Raw genomic sequence first — 24,409 nt, 5'->3', positions numbered from 1 at the left:
TCGCAAGTGCGGATGTATTGTGTTGTGCGGCTAAGTGTTGAGGAAAATTAATTGGCCACTGTTGTGGGGCTCGTGCAAGGCATGCCGAAAATTGCATTTGTGCCACGAAAGGATGCGCAAGAGTACAAGCGGCCAGTGAAGACCGTTTTTGCCATGCAGCACTATGCGCATGCATGCGTGTCCTCCGGCATGATGGCATATTTTGTCGTCATTCGCCTCAAAGTGCGCAGTTGACATTTGCTGCGGCCACTTGACAATAGAGTTCATTCAGCTTTGTCAATGTTGCCAGCAGAAGCTGCAACGCATTATATAACCTCAACTGCAGGATGTTTACGCTAGCCACCGTTGTGCATAAGCTATTTTGTGTCTGCGTATCTAAGGATTTCTGTGCATTATTGCTGTTTTAGTGTCATTCGCCTGGGGCCAAGTTGCAGGTTAATTTAATGCAACAACACGCGTCACTCGTATTGCCTTGCAGCGGCTTTGGGTTACTGCAACCACTTGTGTTGATAGTGATTAGCGCTGCTGTTGGTAATGAAGTTGCTGGATGGGCGCCTGTTTGTGATTGCTGCTCTGGTTATTTAGTTGCGGCTATTTGTCACCATTTGCCGCATGACCTCCGGTGCAGCGAAACAGCTGTGTTAAACGAGTGAGTTAAGGTAGGTCGCCTAAAAGCACATGCAGCATTCTATCTATTAGCATGATAACTATAAATTTGTTAAAAGTGTCATGTTTGGGAATTAGGTTGGGTTTGATACAATTTAGGTTAGTTAAACTGGCCGGCTGTGACGCCATACATAGACCTACTGGTGTGCTTAGTAATACCAGATTAAGATTCAGTTTAATATGAGCTGAAGTTTACGTCGCACAGGCCGTCAACACCTTTTGCGAAGTTTATTCTAAACTAAATGTCTAATTCTGATATTTCCTTCAGATCCTTGAACTGCGAAGATCTTAGATGTCTAAGCTGAGTTCTCGATAGTGCTGGTCAGAAGCATAGGATGTGTTCTTGCGTCGCTCTTATAACCTGGAAGGCTTTTAAAGACATTTTCTGACATAATGCGATGTGAGATTATTGCCTTAATTGCCGCCTGGATATTGTCGTACATAAGCTAAGCCACTTTCCTGACCGCAAATACTACCGTCTGGAAGATACCGCAATATCTACGAATTGTGAAGGGCTACTTGAGATCCTGTTCCGAGCAATTTATTCCAGCATCTACTCCACTAGTCATTTTAAATCCCCCTGTATAAAAATTATACGTTCCGCTGTGGAGTTGCATGGACCTGCGCCAAATAAAGCTTGAGGGTATGCGGTCTATGTTATCCACTAACCCTCTTTTTACTGAGCTGTGCGTGAAGGTTCATGTGGGAAATTCACCCAATATTGCAGATGATTTTGCTGCAGAGGTTTCCACTAAAATGTCGATTGATGGTGATTGAATAAGCCGTTGTACCGATCTTGTTAGATTTTGTTGAGAGGATTCGCAGATTTTATAAAACCTTGGGTCCCAGAATGTTGGTTTTTTCGTTAATGATACAAAGGCGATACAGAGAAAGAAAGGAATGCATCGGGTGACTTATGCTGGTGTAGAAAAAGTATTCGAAAGAACCACTGAAAGTGGTATATTGGCTCTATGAAACTACAGTTATGTCGATAAAGTTTTATAGGGTTTTACTTGTATGTATGATAGAGGCTACATTCGCTAAACAAATAAACTGGAGAAAGAACGAATTAAGCTTTGAACGGATGAATCGCAACTTAAGTAGAAAGTGGAACGTATTGAAGAACTCTTAACAAGCAGACTGTAAGAGTTCTTCAATAACTCTAGTTTCAGGCTCCTAACCCACTGAAGTATCTATGAAGCAGAGGTGACTGCCATCGTGGTAGCAGAGCTATACTACTTTGGAGGGACGCTTCCTACTATAACGCAGTAGCGTCGGTATCGGAGCATGTATTCTGGCTTTGACGTCCACTTTAGAACCAGTGCGAGTTACTGCTGGGTAGACTCGCATATGCAATGCAAAATTTGCAATATGTAAGTGTGTAGGTATGTATGCACTTTGTAACTTTTGGTTTTTGGCAGCAGCTTGTGTATAGAAGTGCAACGCACACATATGTGAAAAGACATGCATGCATGAGAAAATTAATAACAGTCTTTGTTGTTGTTCATTGGAGTGTCGAGACACTGTGCCATTTACACCTTAACTTTTGCCACTGGCAGGGGCTTTTAATTAGTCCATGCGAGCAGAAACCAGTTGAATTTACGAGCCTGCCCTGGACATATTGGCAGTTTGGCGTCGCCTGTGGGTGCGGTTTATAGAAATAAGTAAGTATGTGAGACAGGCAACAGCTGAAAGTGAAAGGGAAAGCGAGAGCTGCAAGGGCTTATAGAAGTTCATAGAGCGCCACGTCCGAACCAACTAAAAGTAATTTGAGTTATGCGTTTGCAGGTGTGAACAAGTCGTTAAGCAGGTATGTGAATAATATGCCATAAAACTATTTGTTCACTAACTAGGAAGCAGTAATGCAGAATTTAATAAAGAAATTAAACAATTTGTGTGCTATTGTGGTGGACATATTTCACGCAAAATTCCATCAATTTAATACCAAGCAAGAAAAAAGACTTTTCTCTAATTTCCATTAGCGAAATGGAATGCCACACATCAAATACTATTTAAATGGATATTCGGAGGTTTTGCTCATTGCAGCTTTCAGCGACCTGCATAAATTACCGTTAATGCTGTATATTCAAATACTTGCGTAAATACTTTTTACTACGCTTACATACATACCTACATACACACATTTATGCATACATGTAGGTGTAAGTAAATACTGCTATGAAGGAGACTGGCGCCGGTCGATATAGGCAGGTGCCCTGGAGCGTGTGCATTATAATGAAAGGATGTCGAAAAATTCGAATTTCATTGCCAACAGCTGTTAAATGTGCGTAATTTCAATAAGCATTTCAGCCTCACTTTCCGCTCCGCTACTCCCACAACACACTTCATTCCTGAGTGCTGTAGATTTTTCCCCAGCCATACTTGGGTATGCGCTGGCATGCACCGAACTGAGTTAAGAGCCATTATATCCCTTTATTACGCTTACGCTCGTCCTTTTCTCTGCTCTTACTCACATTTCCTTTTCATGTGAGTTTATTTTTTTACTTATTTATCTCTTTTATTTTATTTTTGCCGTTAGATTTTTACGTTACTCTCTCAGTCGACGCTGCATTGTCAATCGTAGCGTTCGCCTGACAGACAAATACATTCTTATTCGTATCCAATTCGCCGTCCCACCTTTGCCGGTGGTCGCAGATACAGTTGTTTCTCCGTTTTGTCGCTGTTCTCTGTCATTTCTACTGTGCGCTCCTCCATTTACAGTAGCGTATGCTATTTCCTTTATAGCGAGTGGCTTTTGAGAAAATAATGAGCGAAAACAATAACAAAAAGCAATTCAAATAAAAATAAAATACGCACATATGGCAACGCAGCAATAGCATGCGGGCTAGATATGCAGTAGAGCTCTTCAAGACACATACCTACACATGTTGGGATCCAAAACCCACGCGAATTCCTGCAACTTCAACAATAAAATTCTCTAAATTGTATTTTGTGCATATTTTGGTGAAAATCCCACAAGCGCTTCATTCGCACATCTAGGATGGGCCCACCGAAGCGTTGGGAATGGGTTGGAAAAAGGTTGTTAGAAGTTCAGCGATCCTAACTTATTACACAAAACCACAACTTGTGTGTTCGTGCAGCTTTTTGCTGCTTCAGATATTTGTTTGTATATGTGTGTGTGAGCATTTTTTGTTGATTTTTGAATCCTTTGTTTTTGAATGCACGATTTGTGTGTCCCCAACGTGCCTGTGGTAATAAAAAGTGACAAGGGCAGCCAGTCAATGACAGCAACAACAAAGTCGAAGACAAAGTCCACCATGGGTCTTTGTGCGCAAAAGTTCTGCAAAAACGGTCTGCCCGGCTGGCATATGTCTGCATGTCGGTGTGTGAAATATTAGACTAGAAGTTGTACTTAATTGTTCAAGGACATTGCTTTCTCGTTATTTTGGGTATTCATGCCGCCATTCAAAAGTAATCGCACATTAGGGTTGGAAGCCATATCTCAAAAGGTAGTGCTCGGTTTCAATCACATTTTCTGAGCGTAATTAGTATTCGAAGAAAATTATTTTGTGTAACACAGAGTTCTGATGAAATGAGTAGGAAGGGAATGACCACAGCTGAAGCTCGATATTTGAGGAACGATTTAGTATAAAGGTTACAAAAAAATTCTCCATAATTATAAATAGTGCTGATGAATGGAAAATCTTATGCCCCAATGCTCTTCCGCTTAGAAGGTTCTCTCAAGGTTAGATTTGAATTATATCCTACAATCATGATGAATGTGGACAAAGTATTCACGGTAATGGCCTTTAAGTTGACAAAACAACAGCGAAAACTAAGGAGGCTTAAGTAATAGTAATGCGCGCAATCCAAATGGAACTGAAAGGCATAATAATTTTCACATGGGGGAAATGCTTTTACGCTCATCTCCTATTGTGAAAGTGTCAGGCACCCATGCCAAGGTGTCGAGGCACCCATGCTGATGGCTGAATGGTCAGTGGATGGTAACCGAATAACTGATCACGAACGGTTCCCTCCGATGCTTTGGCGATGTCGAAAGTATAAAATATCTTCTCTACGCATACTGGACTCCGCGGCCTAATGATAAACCTTTTCGACTAGAATGCCAGCAACAAACGCAGTGGGTACCGAACCAAGGATCCCCAACATGAACCCTACACCTCCAAAGCAGCCATGGCTGTTAAAGAAGAAGAAGATCACGAAGTGCGGAAAAGCCGGTAACACAGGGCAGTCTTTATGCTAAGTAAGATTGCCAAGGATCATGTCAGATTAGTGGTAAGCTATGTGTTCGGCAGAGACTCGTTTTTTTAAACCAATAATTCGAGTAAGCTAAATTGACATCACAAGCTTCAACGTGTCGGCATTTTTGGCAAACTCTAAAATAGCTGCTTCTTTCTTCAGCATTTGGTCAACTTTTTACCACAGCGACTTCGAAATTCTGTTGCTGCACAAATTTAGAATTTTAGCTCCCAACTCGTTCGATGGCGTCTTTGTTGCAATGTCACTTTAAAAGTGGCAGCAAAGTTTTCCAACAGCGGCTTTGCATGGCTTTTAAAATGCAGTCTACGGTTGGTTGTTTGTGTTTATAGATCCCGTGTGAGCTATTGAAATTGCTCTGCATATGTTGCTATTCCTGCGAGCGTACATGTTTGTGTGGAGATGAAGTGGCAAGTAGAAAGTTCACCGAAGTGGCACTTACAGATGCAAACAAGTATTGATTTATTATAGAGAATATTCTAACGTGATTTGTTAGCACTTGGTTGGACTATTTTTACACTCACATACATACTCCATATGCACAGCAGCATATATAGTATATATTTTGCATATGTAGATTCTTTGAAATTTATTGTAGCTTGTGGGTGCTGCAATAACACGCTGAAATGAATATCTGATTTATAGCTATATATGCATGGCACTAACTAAATATATGAAAATGGAAGAGAAGTATAGTGTTTCTAATTAAAGGAGAGAATATTGGCAATAACGATTCTAACGAATAAAAGTGCTTCATGAGGTTTTGAAAAATACCATGGCAAACAAATAAAGTATGCAGAGGAGAGGCTCTGTATTCATAACCACAAAAGGCTGGGAAAAATTTGTGAAGAATCGCCATATCTGGTGGCAACACAAGTCTGCCATAAATGTGAAAGCTAACGCCGGCATTGAACCGCCTTTGCACTTTTGCACTTTTCCATTTTTCTGTGTCATTCGCTTTGGACATTTTTCAACGGCCATTTACCAGCAGTGGCATTGCCAGGACTTCTATTATAACAAATTGCAGTTTAATAGCATTTCAGAGATAACTTCGGCCGCGCTTGGCCGAGCCACTGCCGTCATACGCGCTTCGATGGCTTCAAGCACAAGCGACACTATCTGGCTGTATGCATGTGTGTGTGTAATGGGATTTATGCGGTCGTTGGGCCTTTCAAAAATTCGATGTTCGCATTCTTTATCATTAACCCAGCGGCAGTGTGAGCCACGTCAAAGAATGTCTTCATTTAATTTCATTTTCTTCATGCCCGCAGCCGCAACAAAGAAGAATCACGCTGACAAGCAGAAAACTGAACTATGCGAAAGAAATTGCCAGCCGCTATAAATGGCGCTTGGTGGCTGAGACAGCACACAGCTGCGGTCCGAGCGCAATAATACTCGAATAATGGCGACTGAGCTTTCCTGCTGATACATAGACTGCATGAGATGCTGTTGTTGCTGTTACTGTTGGCTTTGGGCAAACAGTGTTCATGTTGTCCTTCCATTGTCACGCCACATTAAGCAGCCGAACAAGCACATTAAGGTGGTGCAGGGCGTAGAAGAGGCGATGTAAGCAGGAGGCTGGCGGGACGATACGGTCTTTCGAAGGTCGTTTGTGTGAAGCTATGCATCTAGTGCTCGAATCTATTAGACTTTCGGACAGGTTTAGCCAATAAACGCTTTTGTGTTTTCCTTTTCGCTCCGCTAGGCAGCCACTCTTGAGGCACAGCTGTGCGGCATGAGCACAAAAATCTCTATACAAATTGGTTTGTGGGCGCAAATTCAACATCTTTGCGCAACAGAGACAGGGCAGGCAGATATTTCGGAAGGTATCACGCGGTTTCTCTGGGTGTGGGAAAGCTCGCACATTTCTTCTCATTTATGTTTTCGGTTACGCATCATTTTACACCATCGCCACATACCGACTTCAGCTCTGCGTGTCATTTACGGCGCTTGGTTAGTTGGATGTGTTGGATTTTGGCTACTTCGCAACTCAATATCGATGCTCGCGGCGACCACACACAAATTTGTTAGCATACATCCTGGCGCTTATGCCCTGTATCGATTTTTAACGGTAAACATTAGAACGTGCTTAATCACATCGTCTTAAAGTATTGCGCACTAACTTTGGCCAGCATTTGAATGCAAACGCGCCAAACCGAGAAGCTGGGCCGACATTTGTATTCAAGGCGAACTAGTGGCACGTGCCGGAATGCGCCCGCCTTTGCGTTGTCTGAAATGAATTCTTGGCATTCACTCGTGCCGAGAGATTTGGCGACTTTACGCCTCGTTTGCTTGTTTCGCGTCCCTCCAACTGGCTGGCATACTTTCGTGCACTTGGCACATACTTGTGTGAGTAAGTAATGGGCAAATAAAAGGACGGACATTTCCAAGCGAACCGGCGCCGAGGAAATATGCCGACTTTCATGGCTAAGTGAAAGCAAACAAACAGCTGACAGTTGCCGCGCGGGCAAGGGCAAAGTGCCGTGCAGATTCCTTCGTTTAGCTTTACTGTTATGCCTAGAACCATATTTCTTAGCTTGTCAACACTGTCTAACGGTTAACGTTGCAATTATTTATGTAACCGTGTTCTGTTGCAACAAGCGGCGCTTGCGGATGCTGAGTGGTATGTCGCCCGGAGGTGGCAGAAAGACGAAGCTTAGCGATCAGTTGTTGTAATCGGGAAACGGTTATTTGTATCGCTTCCGGGGTTCGCTGCATCAAAAGTCAAGGCGGCTGTTTCGCTCTGTTCTTGCAAGGTAAAGGAGAATGTAATTAATATGGTTACATCATTTCTTGTTGATAAATGGATTTAATGGGAATTTCTCAAGATACTAGTCTAATCATAAAGAGCAGTAAGTGGAAAAACTGTGAGTCGCTTATTTCTTCAGAAATCTCTAACTCGGTGAGTAACATAAAGGTTGGGTTGGTTGGTAACCCGTAAAGCTTAATATTAATTTTTTAAATTTTTTGCTTTTTTAAACGAAAATATAAAGTCCCTTTGGTCCAGTGTGGAACGTAAAAGGTCCATTGAACTGCTAGCTCTTAGCAAGCCTCACATCACCGCAATGACAGGCGTCCATTGGCACTCACGCGGTGAGGCTAAATATTTTGGAGAACGCAACTTGTCAAATTTGCAATGAAGAAGATGGGAAGGAAGCATCTAAGACTTTCTCCTCCCCTGTCCAGCTTTCGCCAGACTAAGACTGAATCATCTCGGGCACCATTATTTTTGAGAACACGGCGAATTGACTGGAATTGATATTAGTCGTCTCAATAAACGTGTGGCAGTCTTTGGGCGTCTTGTCGATATGCGACGGTCTTTACGATCCATACATAGGAGTTCTGGATATCACAATGCACAAGAGTTTTTGGCTGTCCAAGTTGAATTATTTGTGGAATCACGAGAAATCAGCCTTTTTAACTAACCTAACCTAACCCAAAATAGAAAATATGCACAACGGAACTAAATCTCAAATATATTTGTTACCAACGTTTGATCAAGGCCATTAAGTCTTGGTCTATTTTAAATTTGTGTCTTTTAAATCTGCTGCCATTGAAGCATTTTAAAATGTAATCTTTACAGAGACTTTATGCGCCGGCTTACAGCATTTCTTTCACAGCCACGGTTTTTGAGCGAACTTAAATCTGGCCACAAGTCCCGCAAGTGCCACGCTGGCAACGATAAAAGGTTTTCGCTATATTGCCGACAATTCGACGCAGTGTTCCTCTTAAATGCTTTTATTGCGCTTGCGAGGCGATCAAATTTCATACCTTAAAAGCATTTTCATCGTCTATAAGCGCTCGCGCACTGCTTCAATAAAAGCGCAACAACAAATGTTTATGGCGCTAACCGCAATCGGATGTTGTGCACAAATGGCGCTGTTCCACGACAGCCACCTCATGTGGGTGGGTGTGAGTGTGTGTGTCGGTAAGCGCTGTTAACGGAAGTAAGAGTATTACTTGCCTGGCCTCGGTCCATGCCACACGTTGTGCAACTTTTTATTGCTGCAATTCGTTGAACGGGATTTGCTGCTGTTGCCATTATTTTTGTAATATAACGGATTCAATCTGATATTGGATACTGTGTTATGCTAGTATGTGTTGAGTATGACGCTAAATAGTTGCTTGTCATGCTTCGCTTTGAGTGACAGTGTCCAATCGTGTAATTTTTTTTAGGTTTTGCTGGTCACTTTTTGCTGCAGCAAAAATAAGCCGATTGGTGTGCGCTCGTGGCTGATGGCTGCATCGATTGGCGTTTAAGCTGCATTGCGCTTGCCGAGAATTTAATTCCATTCTGCGGTATTGACCGGTCAACCCGGATTACAACAAAGGATGTGAATAGAAAATTATGAGTACTTATGGGCGATTACTGATTTATTTAGCTGACACGGATTAAATATCTATTTTTTCAATAGCTAGTAGTTTTTATTGTCCAAATCGTAAAATTATTGCGAGAAATTGAGAAAAAGTATATGCATTTATGTATCTTTTATTAAAAAAAAAAATATTTTTTTTCGCAAAATATTTTTTAAAATTTTTTCTAAATTTAAGCTTCAATTAGCTTTCTAAATATAGTATGCGAAACTGCTGATTTACGCATCATTGTAACGCGATTCACTTTAGACTTTTAATGACTTTCTCTTAAATCTCAAAACAATGCTTTCAAAGGGAATTATAATTTGCCCGTAAGTGATTTGTGCATTAAGCAAGATGATTTGCTCATTTACATGCATAAATTTAAAGTAACTTTTTCGCATAAATTAAAAAAAAATTAAACATTTTCCGCACAATAAAGTCGTTACATATGCCCTTCTTCTACCTGTGCTGCCTGGCGCCCCAACAGCTGCAGTATTCTACTGTTTACAAAGCACTTGGGAATATGTTTTGGAGGGCACCTGGCTACTCGTCCGGACCTCGGCCAGCGAACGGCCCAACAACTTTTTTGTCAGCGGCGTGTCTCAGAGGGTTAACATTCGTGTACAAACACGAGCAATGTTAGAGCTGACACATATGTATGTGTGCGTGGAGGTGTGTATGTCGGTATGGGAGACAAGTATGAGAGCGTGTCCTCCGACAAACTTAGTGATGTTGTGCAGAACTTTGCAAACATTGTTGCAACAAACAGCTGCTAACTCGTCGCTTTGTGTTTTGAGCAAAGGAAAACTTGTCAACTTCAAAGTCAGGTCCGGTTATTGTGCGTTTGTCACAGGGAGCACATTCTTTGTCGCGAAAATGAAGGAATAAGCAACACAAACAAAGCACATGCTTGTGAATTGCCAAAGGGACGCTTAGCTTACCTTTGAAAGCCTTTGAGTGCTGGCTTCTGCTGCTTTCCTTACTTTGATCTTTATTTTAACTTTTATATTAATTCATTTACTTTTAGTTAAATCGCTTTTGCTGCTGCTGTGCAAGGTCAATTAGACAATTAACTCCTCTTTCGTTTGGGCTTTTGAAGTTTGTGAGGGTTTATATTAGTATTAGAAAGCAATAAGAGTACCGTAAGTATCAATTATAAAATCGCTGAAGGTCAGCGCGGATCATAAATATGTTATACGTGACTAAATACACCTGTTTGCGGCCCACACTTACTAAATCAAACTGAAAATATTACTCCACTCTCCACTCGGCTGAAAATATTAACTTCCAAGTGATTGCATCGCAAATGAAGCATTGTGGCATAAAAATAAAATTTAAATCAATCGCAGACCTTTCAACTTCACACATCCCCTCTTCCACTATCCAATCTGCTACTGGAAATGTAATTTTCTTATCACTGTTTACGCTCAAACTACTTCCACCTCTCGCGCCACCGCAGCGCACCAAACTTACCTATAACATAGGAGTAGCCATCCAGCGTGAGCACACATTTGCGCGTCATACCGCCACCAACACCCGTCCTTGTGTGTGCAGTGCGTCCGAAAATCGCCTTATTGAAGCTGTGACTGCACGGACTGGTGTCCTCGTAGTTGAGGCTCTCACGCCGTCGTTCACCATCAGCGCCGGCGAATTCGTCGATGCCACTGCCACTGCCAAATGCACCGCCTGTCGCGCCACCCATTGTGGCACCGCCGCCAATGCCACTGCTGCTGCCACTGCCACCGCCAATGCTTACCACACCGTCACACGAATGCTTGCGCACGTCGCGCGTTTCCGTTGCACCGCCAGCGCTGCCGGCGCCATCACTGCCAACGCGACTACCGACCGTTCGCGACCGCGCCCGATTACGCGCCAAATTCACTGCCAAATCTGCATTTTGCGTGTCACCCGGCACTTCCGCCATATTTGTGTCTGCCACAACGGAGGCAGTTGCCTGCAGATTGAGCGCTTTGGTGGCCTCAATGCCGCTGAGCGTTTGCGGTTTATCGCGTCGTGTTTGCGTATCCTCATTCGCTGGTTGTCGCGCGGATTCACTCAGCGAATCGCTCATTGTTGCGGTCGCGCGGAGGTATGAATGCGCGCACACAGAACCTATCTTTGATTAGTTCGCCAGTCAGTGTTTGTGTTGAGGCAAACGAAGTGGAATTCGTTTAACTTATCGATACATTATCGCATAGTAATGCCTCGATTTTACGTGTTACTTTCACCTTTTTACAGTTAGTTATCAGAAGTGTGATTTGATGAAAATTTAAAGCTTTTTGAAATGCATTTCTGGCAATATTTGGCGCGTACGAATTTCACCGATTTTAAACGATTTTGCGTTCTTCATTGGGCAGCATTCTTTGATTATCGCTTAGAATCCAAATCGACGGACGTTGTTGTTGCGCGGCGTATACCAGCTGTCGAACACCTGATGCACTTTAATTTGATTGAATTTGTTGATCACTCACTTAAATAACACGATTTTTTGATAAACTCAGTTTGATAGCACTTTATGTATGGGTTTGAAAGTAAATTTTTAAGACTCTAAAATAATAGATTTACAAAATAATAATTAACATAATAGATGTGTAAGTAAGCAAATTATAGTATAAGATCTAGGAAAGTTTCTCAGCAACATTAAGTTTCATGCTACTTTTTAAAGTAATTAACTCAGCGTTATTTGAGCTCGCTAGTGCTCCATTAAGCTAAGGAACGAACTATAAATAAAGTTGCTGTGATTGATTAGCTTCTTCAACTCCATCGCAACATCATTATGACAAACAGAAAATTTTTACTAAATGTCGATGAAATATATTAATTACCTTATATCGCTCATAACCGTAAGCGGTGTCTACGCTAATAAAGAGGAACCTATATTCGGCAAAAAGTGTGATGAAGTTTAATATCTAATAACCAAAATCAATATTATATAATATTGAGTAGCCGAAATTTTGTCTTATTTTGTCAATAGATGTCGTTGCAGTCATATATCTCCAGTGCTACCAATCACTTTGTGTCGTAGTATATATGTAGTGTTAGAAAAGTGAGATTTTGATCTTCATTTAACCAAAAAACAAATTAAATTTCGGGGAAGTTGAAAAAAGTTACAGCTGTTCAAAAATTAATGAAAATAAGAAAGAAATTGTGAAGTTTACGGAGAATTGTTTGTGAAAAATTTAAGGAACCGAAATAACATCTGCGATCCCTTGCTGAAACCAAATGAAATCGAACCATTTCTGAAGCGAATAGTAACTGGAGACAAAAAGTGGATCATGGTCCAAGTGCGGTGAAGCCAGCATTGACTCCTCAAAGGTTTTGCTGGGTGTTTCGTGGGACTGGAAAGGAATCATCCACCATGAGCAGCTCCAGCTTATTCGAACGATTGATTGTACAATTTGCCGCCAAAAACTGATGAGATTGAGGCAAGCAATCGAAAAAATGGAAAGAACTGACAACAGAAGGGGTTTCGTCTTCTATCAGGACAAAGCTAGACTAGACACATTTTTGATGACTCGGCAAAAACTGGGAGAGCTTGGCTGGGAAGTTTTGATGCATCCACCATATAGCCCTGACCTGGCACCATAGGACTACCATTTGTTTCGGCCAATGCAGAACTCCCTTAATGAAGTAAAGTTGGCTTCGAGAGAAGCCTGTGAAAATTACTTGTCGCAGTTTTTCGCCGAGGAACCAGAAAAGTTTTACACAGATGGAATAATGTCTCTATAGGAAAAATGGCAAAAAGTGGTCAAAATGGTACAAATTGTTTATTTATTTATTATTATAAATGTAAAAAAATAAGTTGATTTTCGATTAAAAATGCGAAAAGACTTTTTTGACTACCCAATATATGTTTTCATTATAGCATTTTTTTGTTTTTATTGTGGTCAGCTGAAACTATCACATTTGCTGTTAACAAAAAAAGAGCCAATATATACAACATGCTGAATATATATGTATATATTTTCTGCGTGGCTCATAAAGTTACTCACTCGCTGGCATAAGCCAAAACACTCATTCGTCATGCCAATACATCACTTTATCGCATTGGAATCAATCAATGTCACAAACTATTAACAATTAAATAACAGGCGTAGTCAATAAAGCGTAGCTAATAACCGTTAAAGCACTCGCTATGGCATATACATATATACATGGCGGCACACATGCAATGATATAGACATTATACTCTGTTGTGTTGTGGTGGATTAACACCCATTATTGTGAGCACGAGTGCGCGCCCACCCACTGTGTGGCAGGCAATTATGGCGTGTGACGCAAAAGCGCAAAGATTGTAAAAGTTTGACATTAAATTCAAATGTGTGTGGCTGCAAGCAATCGCAGCCGTATCTGCGCTTAACAAGTGCATGGCAGACATTATCAAGCTATGTTCGATTTATCGAGATTGCCAGCTGGACGGCCGCTTATGGCAGCAAATGCTTGGCTGAGCGTATTTTTATTCATTTAGAAGCTAATTTGCTTTAAGCTATTAAACACGAAATAGTATTTATTTAATGGCTAAGAACTTAAAAGCATATGTAGTTTCGCAACAGCTCGACAGCTACTCATTTATACTTATAAGGTGGCTGAAACTTATTCGAAAGGAGAAAAACTTTAAGAATTCAAAGGTTGTTTGTTTTTTGCAACGCTCTTCTTTATGCTGATTATAAAATAAAGTAGAAATCATTAAAGTGCACCCACACAATCACAAGCGCAAATTGGCACTCACACGCTTTGTTGCACAGATGAAAAATGTCGGCAGAGGTCGCCACCTCCCCGAAAAGTGAAAAGCAAACGGTTAGTTGGGAAAAAACAAAGCAACGGTGACAATTTGTAAACGGTTATTGCTGCAGCAGCATGTCGTTGAGTGCGTGCTTGTGCCGCATTGACGTGCAACAGCCACACACAGTCAACGGCAGAGGCGGTGGAGACAATTTTTGCAGAAATTGGCTGTCAGACTTCGGAAAAGGACACACATGCCAGTACATGCAGACAGTAAACAAACCAATTCGCATGCATACACGCAGACACACATGCAAACATATGCAGGAAAGTGCTACTGTCTGTGCTCATAAAAATTTGTTGTTTCCGACAATGACGCGCAGAGAAGAGAAAACATGTTAAAAGTGAAATGTGAAAATGCACTCATCGTTAATTTACACACACACACAAGTATGCATGTGTGCATAATAAGTAAGTATGTGTACGTGTGTGTGTTAATGTGCTTTGCCATTCATACGTAAATGTTTCGCTCCGCTGAGTGAAGTACAACCAAGCGCCAAGTGCCGGAGCAAAATTGCCAGAAAAACGGAGCGTAAAACAACGAAAAAGCAGCAGCAGCAGGAGGATTAAAAGCCGTCTGGCTGTCAAAACACACGCAGCATTGGTCCTTGGACCGACGACTCAACGGTAATCGTCTGTTGTGATTCTGTGTGCACTGCGCACACGTTGCCACTGATAGGATCTGCGGCGCCAACGAACATATTTGCCCCCTCCCAATTATGCATAAAATATGCTTTTGATCTGTCGAAGTTTGCATGCGTTCTGGCCATTTTCACATGCTTGCGTGCAGCAATTACTTGCGAACATGACAAATTGTTCTACCGGAAATTCTATCTAACCTCAAAAGTTCACATATGCCAAACAAATTGTTATGCGAGCAAATATTTTTCGAAATTAGAAAAAACTTTCATGTTTATGTTGTGATATGAAGCTCTGACGCAATACTATATGGAGAAAAAAATCTGTAAAAAAATATTTTTTGGTAAACCATCGAAAAATTTCAATAAAATTGTGAAAAATTATTGCGGGAATTACATTCCCCTAAATAACGCGTCCCTCAGTCCTCTTGGCTAATGGTTAGAGAGGATGGTTTTGCGGATCCTGCCGATGTAAGCTAGAGCGGAAGACCCACAGGCTCCAGAAATGACGTGGGGGAGAGGATATGATGGCCAAACGAACATGGAAATCGACACATTCCTTCGGACGCATTTCTGGGAAAGACCTTGGAGGATGAAAGTCTTACAGATTAATCTCTATCAAAGCTCGTGTCATCTGAAAACTCAGAAAGGTAAAGGAAAACCTCTTTGATGGACATCAGAACTATGAGAGACCAAATCTTCCACTGAAGCCCGCAAAAGCGGTACTAGCGGCGACCGGGCGCTGTTTAAGAGGAGATTTCCACATACAAGTCGTAAGGAATGCAGACTAAGAGAGTTTCAGGAGTTCCTTGTGAAAAAGACGCCCACTTTCCACTTGCAGCTTACTTCGGCTCAGATTGCGCTCAATCGCCTGATACTGCTTGTAAGTGCAGGTATTTATTTGCTTTAACATCCAGTGTAAATATTGACGTACAATATTAAGTATAAGCAAATGTACGCGTGGCTGAAATCTGCAAAATGCATGTTGACACAGCTCCAATACAAACAGTGCTACAGCTAATCCTTTTGCCATAACAATAATAATAATAACAGAATTTGTTGACATCATCCGCCTTGTGAACACATGGCATATTGTTGTAATGGCGCTTCAATTGCCACAATCTGTGGCAGCTGTCGTTTCTATTGTAACATTTGTGGCAAATTGCAGATGACAAGTCGAGAGAGTGCACTGAAGAGGAGAGAAGTATATCAAAATATTATTTGAAGCAGTTCTGTGGTTTCCTGTTTCATCTAATAAATTAAGAAAGAGAAATACTGCACTTGAGTGCAGCAAACCAATCACATTCTGGATACAGTTAGAACGTTTGCGGTTAAAAAACATTTTCGAGTAGTTAGTTACTACTAACGAAAATGAAATGATGAACAAAAATGATGGAATTATAAGAAAAACAAGTAAGGAAGGGGCAAGATCGGGTAAAACCGAACATTTTATGCTCTTGCAATTCGCAAGAATCAAAGGAAGATAACTTAAGGATCAAAACGTCGGATCGGAATCTAATTATAGTAGTAACATTGACCCGATTTTATTTATGTGTGCCAATACTATTTACTATTAACATGTCACATATTAATAAGATGTTCTCAGAGATTCATTAAGGTACCTCACATACCATGCTCATAAGGAGTAAAGCCACCCGGGTGTTATTTGTTTGTTATATGGAGTCTAGGTCAAGTTTTCTCTCAATTTTATCCATTTTAGGAACAACGATACACTATTATCAGTAAGGTAACTGACATGTTGGCCGATATTTGCGGTTAAAGTCATCTGGAAGTTGGAAAATTGTTCTAGTTTTGAAGTATTGTTCTGATTCAACCCATTTATGACGCCCAGACATACCATTGTCAGGAAAGGATTATGTCTGATTGATTGGTTGAAAAATTGTTCTACAAAAACTCAATTGAACCTGATGAGGAGCTATAGAGAACCAAATATAACAGCTGAGAGGCGATTTGAGGCTTTGCTGAAGCAGTAAAAGTTTAATTATACTTTCAACAACAATTATTAAGTAGTTATACATGATTTCTTCATTCAAGCAGATTTACCGATCCGTATTCCATTGAAACTGTCAAAAGATTTAGTATTTTACTCCTATGAGAATATAGTGACCCTCTAATTCGCAACCCACATTCTTTGCGAGGTTCGGCTTCAAGAATTTGAACAAATGAATAAGAATTGAAGGATGATTCCTCAAGTGCTTCTTCTTTAACTTGAATTTCATTTCGCCCCAATGCTCAACTGCAAAATTATTTAATTTTTTGTTTTGTTTGGGCAAACACTTTAATAAATATGCCATATTTCTCTCCGCAAATTGTGTATAATTGCTTCGTGCAACAAAAGCGTAATTTTTTACTAAACAATAACAATAACAATTGCTTTTGTAATTTGCAGCACGGCACCAAAATGACATTAAAACAAATGACCGTTTGTGTTGTTGTTGTTAGTTGGTAGTTGAGTTCGTGGCATGGCAGTTGTAGGCGTGATAAATGTGCAGCGTAACGGCGTACCTTGCCACACATGCAACGCCAACCTGGCGCACGAACATTCATAATTACAATGTCGTTAAAAACTCAACGTGTTGTAAATCACTACGGCGAGTAAAACAACAAAAACAGCCAAACAGAGATTTGCAAACAGAGATTTGCATAAATGATTATGTTTTTCAGTTGAAGAACAGCAGGCGAACACAGTTTTACTACAAAGTCGGTGCTTAAGCCTCGCTGAGAAGGCGTGAACATAACTGTACTGACGGCATTATGGCAGCTGGGAGATTAGTGCTCAGTGTCAACACTAAAAACTGAACTGAAAAAGTGGTGAGGTGTTGTTGCAAGCTGTTCTTTTATTTATTTTTACCACTAACCATAAATATATAGCTTTTAGGAGCCATAAGATATATGTACGTCATATATATGTATATACACATTCGTTAGAGCTAGCGTTCACAGCACGTAAATAAATAATTTTTGCATCGGCAACACAACTTCACCATTAACTTAGCTCTGCATTATCTCACCACTAGCTAAACATCCTAGAAAAAGTTTCCGTGATTTAAACTTTTCAACTTCAGTCCTGTTGGGCTACTTAAGTTATTATCATTAAAAATTAATTAAAAAACACTTAATTCAAAAACTGACATGTGTGAGTGGAAGTTACGCCAAAAGCTGAACGCTAAGTGATGCAACACTTGTGGGTTGTAGCGCCGACATAAAAGAGAGCATACTTTGTTTACCAAGGCGCAGTTAGCAGTGGTAAAAGAGCTGAAAGCTCGAAAGCATTAAAACGTCAGACAAGTACTTAAGTCAATGTGTGTAAAACTTTTTTTGGCGCACACATGAGAGAAGCTTGAAATATGGACTCATGTCTGCGAATGGAATTGGACAGTGAGGTATTAGGCAGTGAAATGTGCGAAATTATAAAGTGCAAAGAATTTAGTAAATTTAATAGCTGTTCTTATGCCCCGAACAGAGTATATTAAGTTTGCCTCGAAGTGTGTAACACTATAATGGAACTTAGGAGACCCTATAAAAATATATATTAGGTAGTCGAAAAAGTCTTATCGTATTTATAATCAAATTTCAATTTATTTATTTTTTATTATTTATAATGAACTTTAATGCACCAAACATATACCATTTTGGTGGACCACTTTTTGTCATTTTTCCGCTAGAGACATTATTCCATCAGTGTAAAACTTTTCTGGTTTCTCGGCGAAAAACTGCGACAAGTAATTTTCACAGGGTTCTCTTAAAGCCAACTTTATTCCATTAAGGGAGTTCTGCATTGACCGAAACAAATGGTAGTCCGATTGTGCAAGGTCAGGGCTATATGTTATATCCATCAAAACTTCTCAGCCAAGCTCTGCCAGTTTTTGCCGAGTCATTAAGGATGTATGTGGTCTAGTGTTGTTCTGATGGAAGACGAAGCCCTTTCTGTTGATCAGTTCTGGCCGATTTTTTTCGATTGCTTGCTTCAATCTCATCAGTTGTTCACCGTAAAATGAAGAACCAATCGTTCCACCAGCTTGGAGCAGCTCATAGTGGATGATTTCTTTTCAATCCCACCAAACACTCAGCATCACCTTTCGAGGCGTCAATCCTGGCTTTGCGACCATTTGTTGAACTTCAGCACCCTTGGACCGTGATTTTTTTCTCACATTATTTTCGTGTTTGGTTCACTCGCTTGAGAAATGGTTCAATTTCATTTCGTTTCAGAAAGTTAATTAAGTCCATTAAACTTTTCCCAGACAATTCATGTGATACCCAAACATTGAGCTTATTTTTGTAGTCTGCCTTTTTTAAATGGTTCAAACCCTTTGATGATGAATGTTAAGTTCCTTAGCGATGTGACGGTCCTGGTCAATCATTTCCATAATTTCATCGACTTTTTCAACGATATGTGAACCAGACGAGGTGCAACTTTCACATCGACATTTCCTGAACAGAAGCGAGCGAACCATTCTTGTGCTACACGAAGTGATACAGCATCGTCTCCCTAAACTTCGCAAATTTCATTGGTGGCTTGCATGGCATTCTTCCCTTTTTTATACAAAACTTTCAAAAAAGCGAATTTCTTTATTATTTTCACTTATTTGTGAACAGCTGTAATTTTTTCTACTTGCCCAATTTTTGCGTTTAAATGAAGCTAAAAATCTCAATTTTTCAACACTATATGGTATGACACAATGTGATTGGTAGCACTGTAGACATACGACAGCAAGACAGCAACGACATCTTTTGACAAAATGCGAAAAGACTTTTTCGACTACCCAATATTAATACTATTTTCTATTTACTTGCACAAATTTTCATTTTAAAAGTACTCTTTTAAAGTTTTTTTTCAAAAAAAGTTTTTGATATCGTGTTCCTCTGCTACCTGTATTAACATTTTCATTTCGCTAGAAAGTTTGCAACAGTAATGTCTGGTTAATAAGACATCATAAATTTTATGCTAAGTTATAAAGAAAGTAAACTCACTTAACGCCATTGAGAAATTTTGACACGTTCATAAATTTAAATCTACGCGGATTCTTGATTTTAATTTATGTGCTGACGCTTGCCACCTAACGGTTATTTATACGCTCGTCAATTTCCAATAAATGCTTAAATTTCATGTTTTTTGCTTGAACGCGCATTATCGGCTTGGCGCTCGCTTTGAATATTAATGGAAATAATTAACTGCCATTTCGGAGTGAATTTAGTGCGCCAAAATATGTGCTGAGATTGAATTTATGCTGCACGAGCACTAAAATTTACGAGCTCCTAAAGCATTGTCCTGTGCAGTCATTGCCTTTGCGGTGTATTATAAAAAGCCAGTTGTAAAAGGCAACGCTGAACTCCAGCACAAAGCAGAGGTCACCACGGAGACCAAGCATGCACAGAGAAAAAGAATACACACATGCATGCTCACAGAGAGATTACAGGCGCGTTTTTCTCGTTGCGATGTACGTACACCCGTATGTATAGGTGGGTTACCGTTATCTCATCTCGTTGATCTGAGTTGCTGACTTTTGACCCGCCTGTTGCTTTGTTGCGACCGACGCGGAGAAAGTCAAAATATACTGTTGCAGCTGGAGCGCACAAAGCGAGTTCAAAGCTCCAATGTGTGATATCAGATTTCCTAAATCTTTAAATCTTTCTTCTTTTGTGAGTTCAAGAACCTGTCGTTCGCATATAAAATCGCAGCTTTAATATGGCGCACAAAGTGTGTCAATAAACTCCGCCCAGAACCAGACTGAATTTACAACGCAAACTATTTATTGCTCAATACTTATGTGCAATGTGTGTACTTTGATATTTGATTGTGCTCACAGCATTTATGCGAAAACTTCAGCCATCAGGAACTGTATAAATTGCTTAAGTTCACAGCTAAGTGGAATGAAAGGATATGCGATTCGAGTTCGTTGAGTCGAGATGAATGTGAATATACGCTTTACTTCCAGCAATAAAATAGCTTTCGTTCAAAATTAAATAGTTTGTATGCATATCAAAATGTGCTGCCACATTAACTGCTCGAACTAATGGCATTACTATGTTTTGCTGTTCGCCATGGCGTATGAGTGACTTTTATTGTAGCCAAATAGAAAATGTGTGCATGTGTGTGTTAATGTTTTGGTAGCTCGTTTCACATGCATATAATATTTTAGCTGTCATTCTGTGATACTTTTAAAATATTTCAAAATTTTGATTATTATATTGATTGAGTGTCTTATGAAATAATTAAAATGTGAAAATTTTTCCAATTTTCTCCTTCTTATATTTTTTCATTTTTTTACAAAATTATCAATCATTTCTTTAATGGACAATTGAAAATTTTCAACATTCATCTCAAAATATATTGAGTAGTCGCAAAAGTATTTTCGTATTTCTAATCAAAACTCTATTGACAAAATACGAAAAGACTTTTTCGACTACTACTATTTTTCACATTTTTATAAATTTTATTTAAATTTCATATCATCTATACTCCTCTTCTTCTTAAAGTCTTCTCCTCCTTTAAGGCGTCCATATATAATTGAAAACGCAACCCTGCTAAAGCCGCCAGAAGCTACACCCAAGGTGCCATGGGCCAAAATGAAATTAAATCAGGAATATAAGAAAAATAAAATATTTAAATAAGAAATGCGAGCCAAAAGTATCGCATAAATAATCTCTCTTTACAAAGCGCAAAGCGGAGAAAAAAAGGAAAAACAACAGCAAAATGCAACTCCCGTGGCAACCAGCAGCGTGACAGCTGGAGCATTTATGAATTCCACAGTTGTGTGCAATGAAAGTGGAGAATGGCAGAGTGTAAAACACAAATAGCAGAGGCACAGTGCGCTACGCCTGGGAGCGAGGAAGAAACGGCTGCCGGTGGCAAGCGTGAATACTGTGGCATGCAAACAATGTCAACGCTCGTGGGCTGAGGGCGGCCATAATTAGGCCCGAGGCACAGGCAAATGTTGCCGTTGCCTCAATTACAGGCACAAATGAGAGTACAAATATGATACACAGTCAGTGTTTGTACGCATGGGCACATAAGCGCAACGGCAGCGGCACAGACAGAGGCAAATGTTGAAACGACACTGTCAATACAAGCACTTACGCACCCACACACTCATACACTTAAATACAACGAGCGAAATATACGGCTGCATTCGCTGATTAAATGAGTGTGTGTGCGCTCGGCTTGTTACTTTGCGCCTTGTAACTCTCTGTGTATGTGTGTGTGGGTCTGTGTGTGTGAAAGCTGTGCCAATTTTTCATTTAGCTGCTTTTGTGTTGAAACAAAAAACATGCACAGACAGTTGTTCGCAGGCGGCAGTGAGCAGTTGGCTGCGCTCCGAGTCAATTTACCGTCATTGTGTCGCCACTACTGTATGCAGACAAGCGCGCCAGAGGACACTGGCGTAACAAAATGCCAACTCTGGCGAAAAAACGAGTTATAGTGGGTGTATGTGTGTGTGCGTATTTATGCAGAGGGTCATGCATATCGCATTCCTACTTCAACATTCTAATGCGACTTCCGTTTTTGCCAGCGGCGTTGCCTACATATCCAGTGTAGACAGTTTTTTAACAGATAACGAGCGAGGGATCGGGCGGGTAAAACCTGGGAACAAATAATTGTGCTTCTAACGTCTGCGACTGCGAACCTTTGATTCGCTCTTGGTTATTTCCTAGTGGGCCTCCTTTTCGTTTTCAGCACATATTTCCTTATGGGATTGCAGAATTGGTTACTTCCTGCTTTGAAATAATTTCAGCGCAGAAACGGACACTGCGGCTTCATATAGAACGTGTAAACAATGAAGCTAAAAGTAAACGAAAAACACAAATGACAAAACGGTATAAGCGTCCTTGTCAATTAAGCAGTTAAACACACATACATTGATACCCACAAGCCAAGCAATGGTGGGAGGCCAGGCGAGCCTTAATAAAGCTCCCTCCGCAATTATTACCGGGCGTATGTTTGTTGTAGAAGGTCATGTCTTAGCTGCATGACACGAATGAATGTCAACGAGGTTTTCGAGTTGGCGCAATCGATAGCTCGGGGATACAATTTAAGTGGATTGCGTTAATAAAATGACGAAAAAAACTGTTTCTTTACTGCGGCCGTTTAAGCTATTTTGGTGAGGCAACGTTGTTTAGGGTTACCTTTTATTTAATTTTTAATAAAAAAATGTAATAAATTTGTTTGGAAGCGTTTCGTGGAGTTTAAAATGTGCAATTTTGAATTCAGCTCTTTGAAGGGCTTCGTCTTCCATCCAGACAACGCTAGACCACACACATCTTCGATGACTCGGCAAAAACTGGGAGAGCTTGGCTGTGAAGTTTTGATGCATCCACCATATAGCCTTCACCTTGCACCATCGGACTACCATTTGTTTCGGTCAATGCAGAACTTCCTTAATGGAGTAAAGTTGGCTTCAAGAGAAGTCTGTGAAAATTACTTGTCGCAGTTCTTCGACGAGAAACCAGAAAAGTTTTACACTGATGGAATAATGTCTCTAGCGAAAAAATGGCAAAAAGTTGGTTGATTAAAGTTTATTATAAATATAAAAAGATAAGTTGAAGTTTGATTAGAAATACGAAAAGACTTTTTCGACTGCCCAATATATTCACTTAAGCAGCGCTAGGAGTCTTAATTCACGTACTTGCGGTCAAAAAAATGGTTTCACGGCATAATATCTAGAGTATTGAGAACAAAAACTATCGAAAAATGAAATTATGAATAACAGACTATACAACTTTTGCAGACATACCGAGTTAGTTATGAAATTTCTACTAAAAAAATATTTACAATGCTACCATTGTAGTAACAGATCATAATGACAAGAGCTTTGATGTACAAAAAACGGTGATAACTTCTCGTTGCTATAGTCCAAAAGTCTGCAGAACGAAGCAAAAGAAGCGAAATTCAACAGAAAGCTTTCATACTCCCAGAAAACCAAAAAATATGCACAAATTACTGACCAAAGCGCGGCAGCAAAAACCAAGAAACAAGTATTCGTTAAATCCGCCTTGAGAACTAGAACAGCAAACAAATACACGTCACGTGCCAAGAAGCCACGTCTGCGGTGTTTATTTGCCAACAGCAAGGCCTATTACGAGAAACCCCTGCGGTGGGCATAAGAAAATGCTGTTAACACAGAAAATGGAAAATAATAATGTCAAATGTAGGTGTATACTATAAATAAACAAGCACATTCGCACAATAGATAAACTTAATATAAATGTCTAATAAGGATAATTGCTTGTATGCTTATTATTTATGGGATCAAAAGCGCCGTGGTACCACTGGCGACCACACGAAAGCGGCTGTTCAACATACACACACACATACACATACATATAACTATAACAAATACACACGAAATGCTATTCAATGAAATGTAAAGAGGGAGCCACACAAATGAAGCCATTGTTGCCACTTGCCAGCAAGCTATACATGTGCGTGTGTGTGTGTGTCTTCCATGTGAAGTTGTGTATACACATATAAAGGAATAACAACGCATTTGATAGCATACGCAACTCGCTTTCTTTGCTCGCACAATGCGTGGTGAGGGGCAAATTCTTTACTAAAACGTTGCTAATAACAGCATAAACAACCGGCTGCGATGAATACTCGTTGCTTTGAGCCATACAAAATTCTTTGCCACACACTTTCAGCTTCGTTTTTTTGTATTTTGTGTTTTGGTTTTTGCTTTTGTGGTTGGTCGCCGCGAACCGCAATTTCA

General features: G+C 40.2%; 1 protein-coding gene across 4 annotated transcripts in view; it reads right to left on the bottom strand.

Moving 5' to 3' along the window:
- The window catches only part of LOC120767652 (calcium/calmodulin-dependent 3',5'-cyclic nucleotide phosphodiesterase 1), a 175,884-nt gene that overhangs the window by 65,556 nt on the left and 85,919 nt on the right, over positions 1 to 24,409 (bottom strand). For 3 of the 4 annotated variants that reach the window (XM_040093822.1, XM_040093824.1, XM_040093825.1), the window contains exon 2: positions 10,735 to 11,808. The exons of the other annotated variant lie outside the window; for it this stretch is intronic. In XM_040093822.1, coding sequence (XP_039949756.1) covers positions 10,735 to 11,332 — 598 coding nt within the window. In that variant the 5' untranslated portion in view covers positions 11,333 to 11,808. The remainder of the gene's footprint in view (positions 1 to 10,734; positions 11,809 to 24,409) is intronic. 4 annotated transcript variants of the gene reach the window in all.

Source organism: Bactrocera tryoni, chromosome 2 (genome assembly GCF_016617805.1).
Source record: "Bactrocera tryoni isolate S06 chromosome 2, CSIRO_BtryS06_freeze2, whole genome shotgun sequence".
Classification (NCBI taxonomy): Eukaryota; Metazoa; Arthropoda; class Insecta; order Diptera; family Tephritidae; genus Bactrocera; species Bactrocera tryoni.
This window is presented reverse-complemented; position numbering and strand designations above follow the sequence as displayed.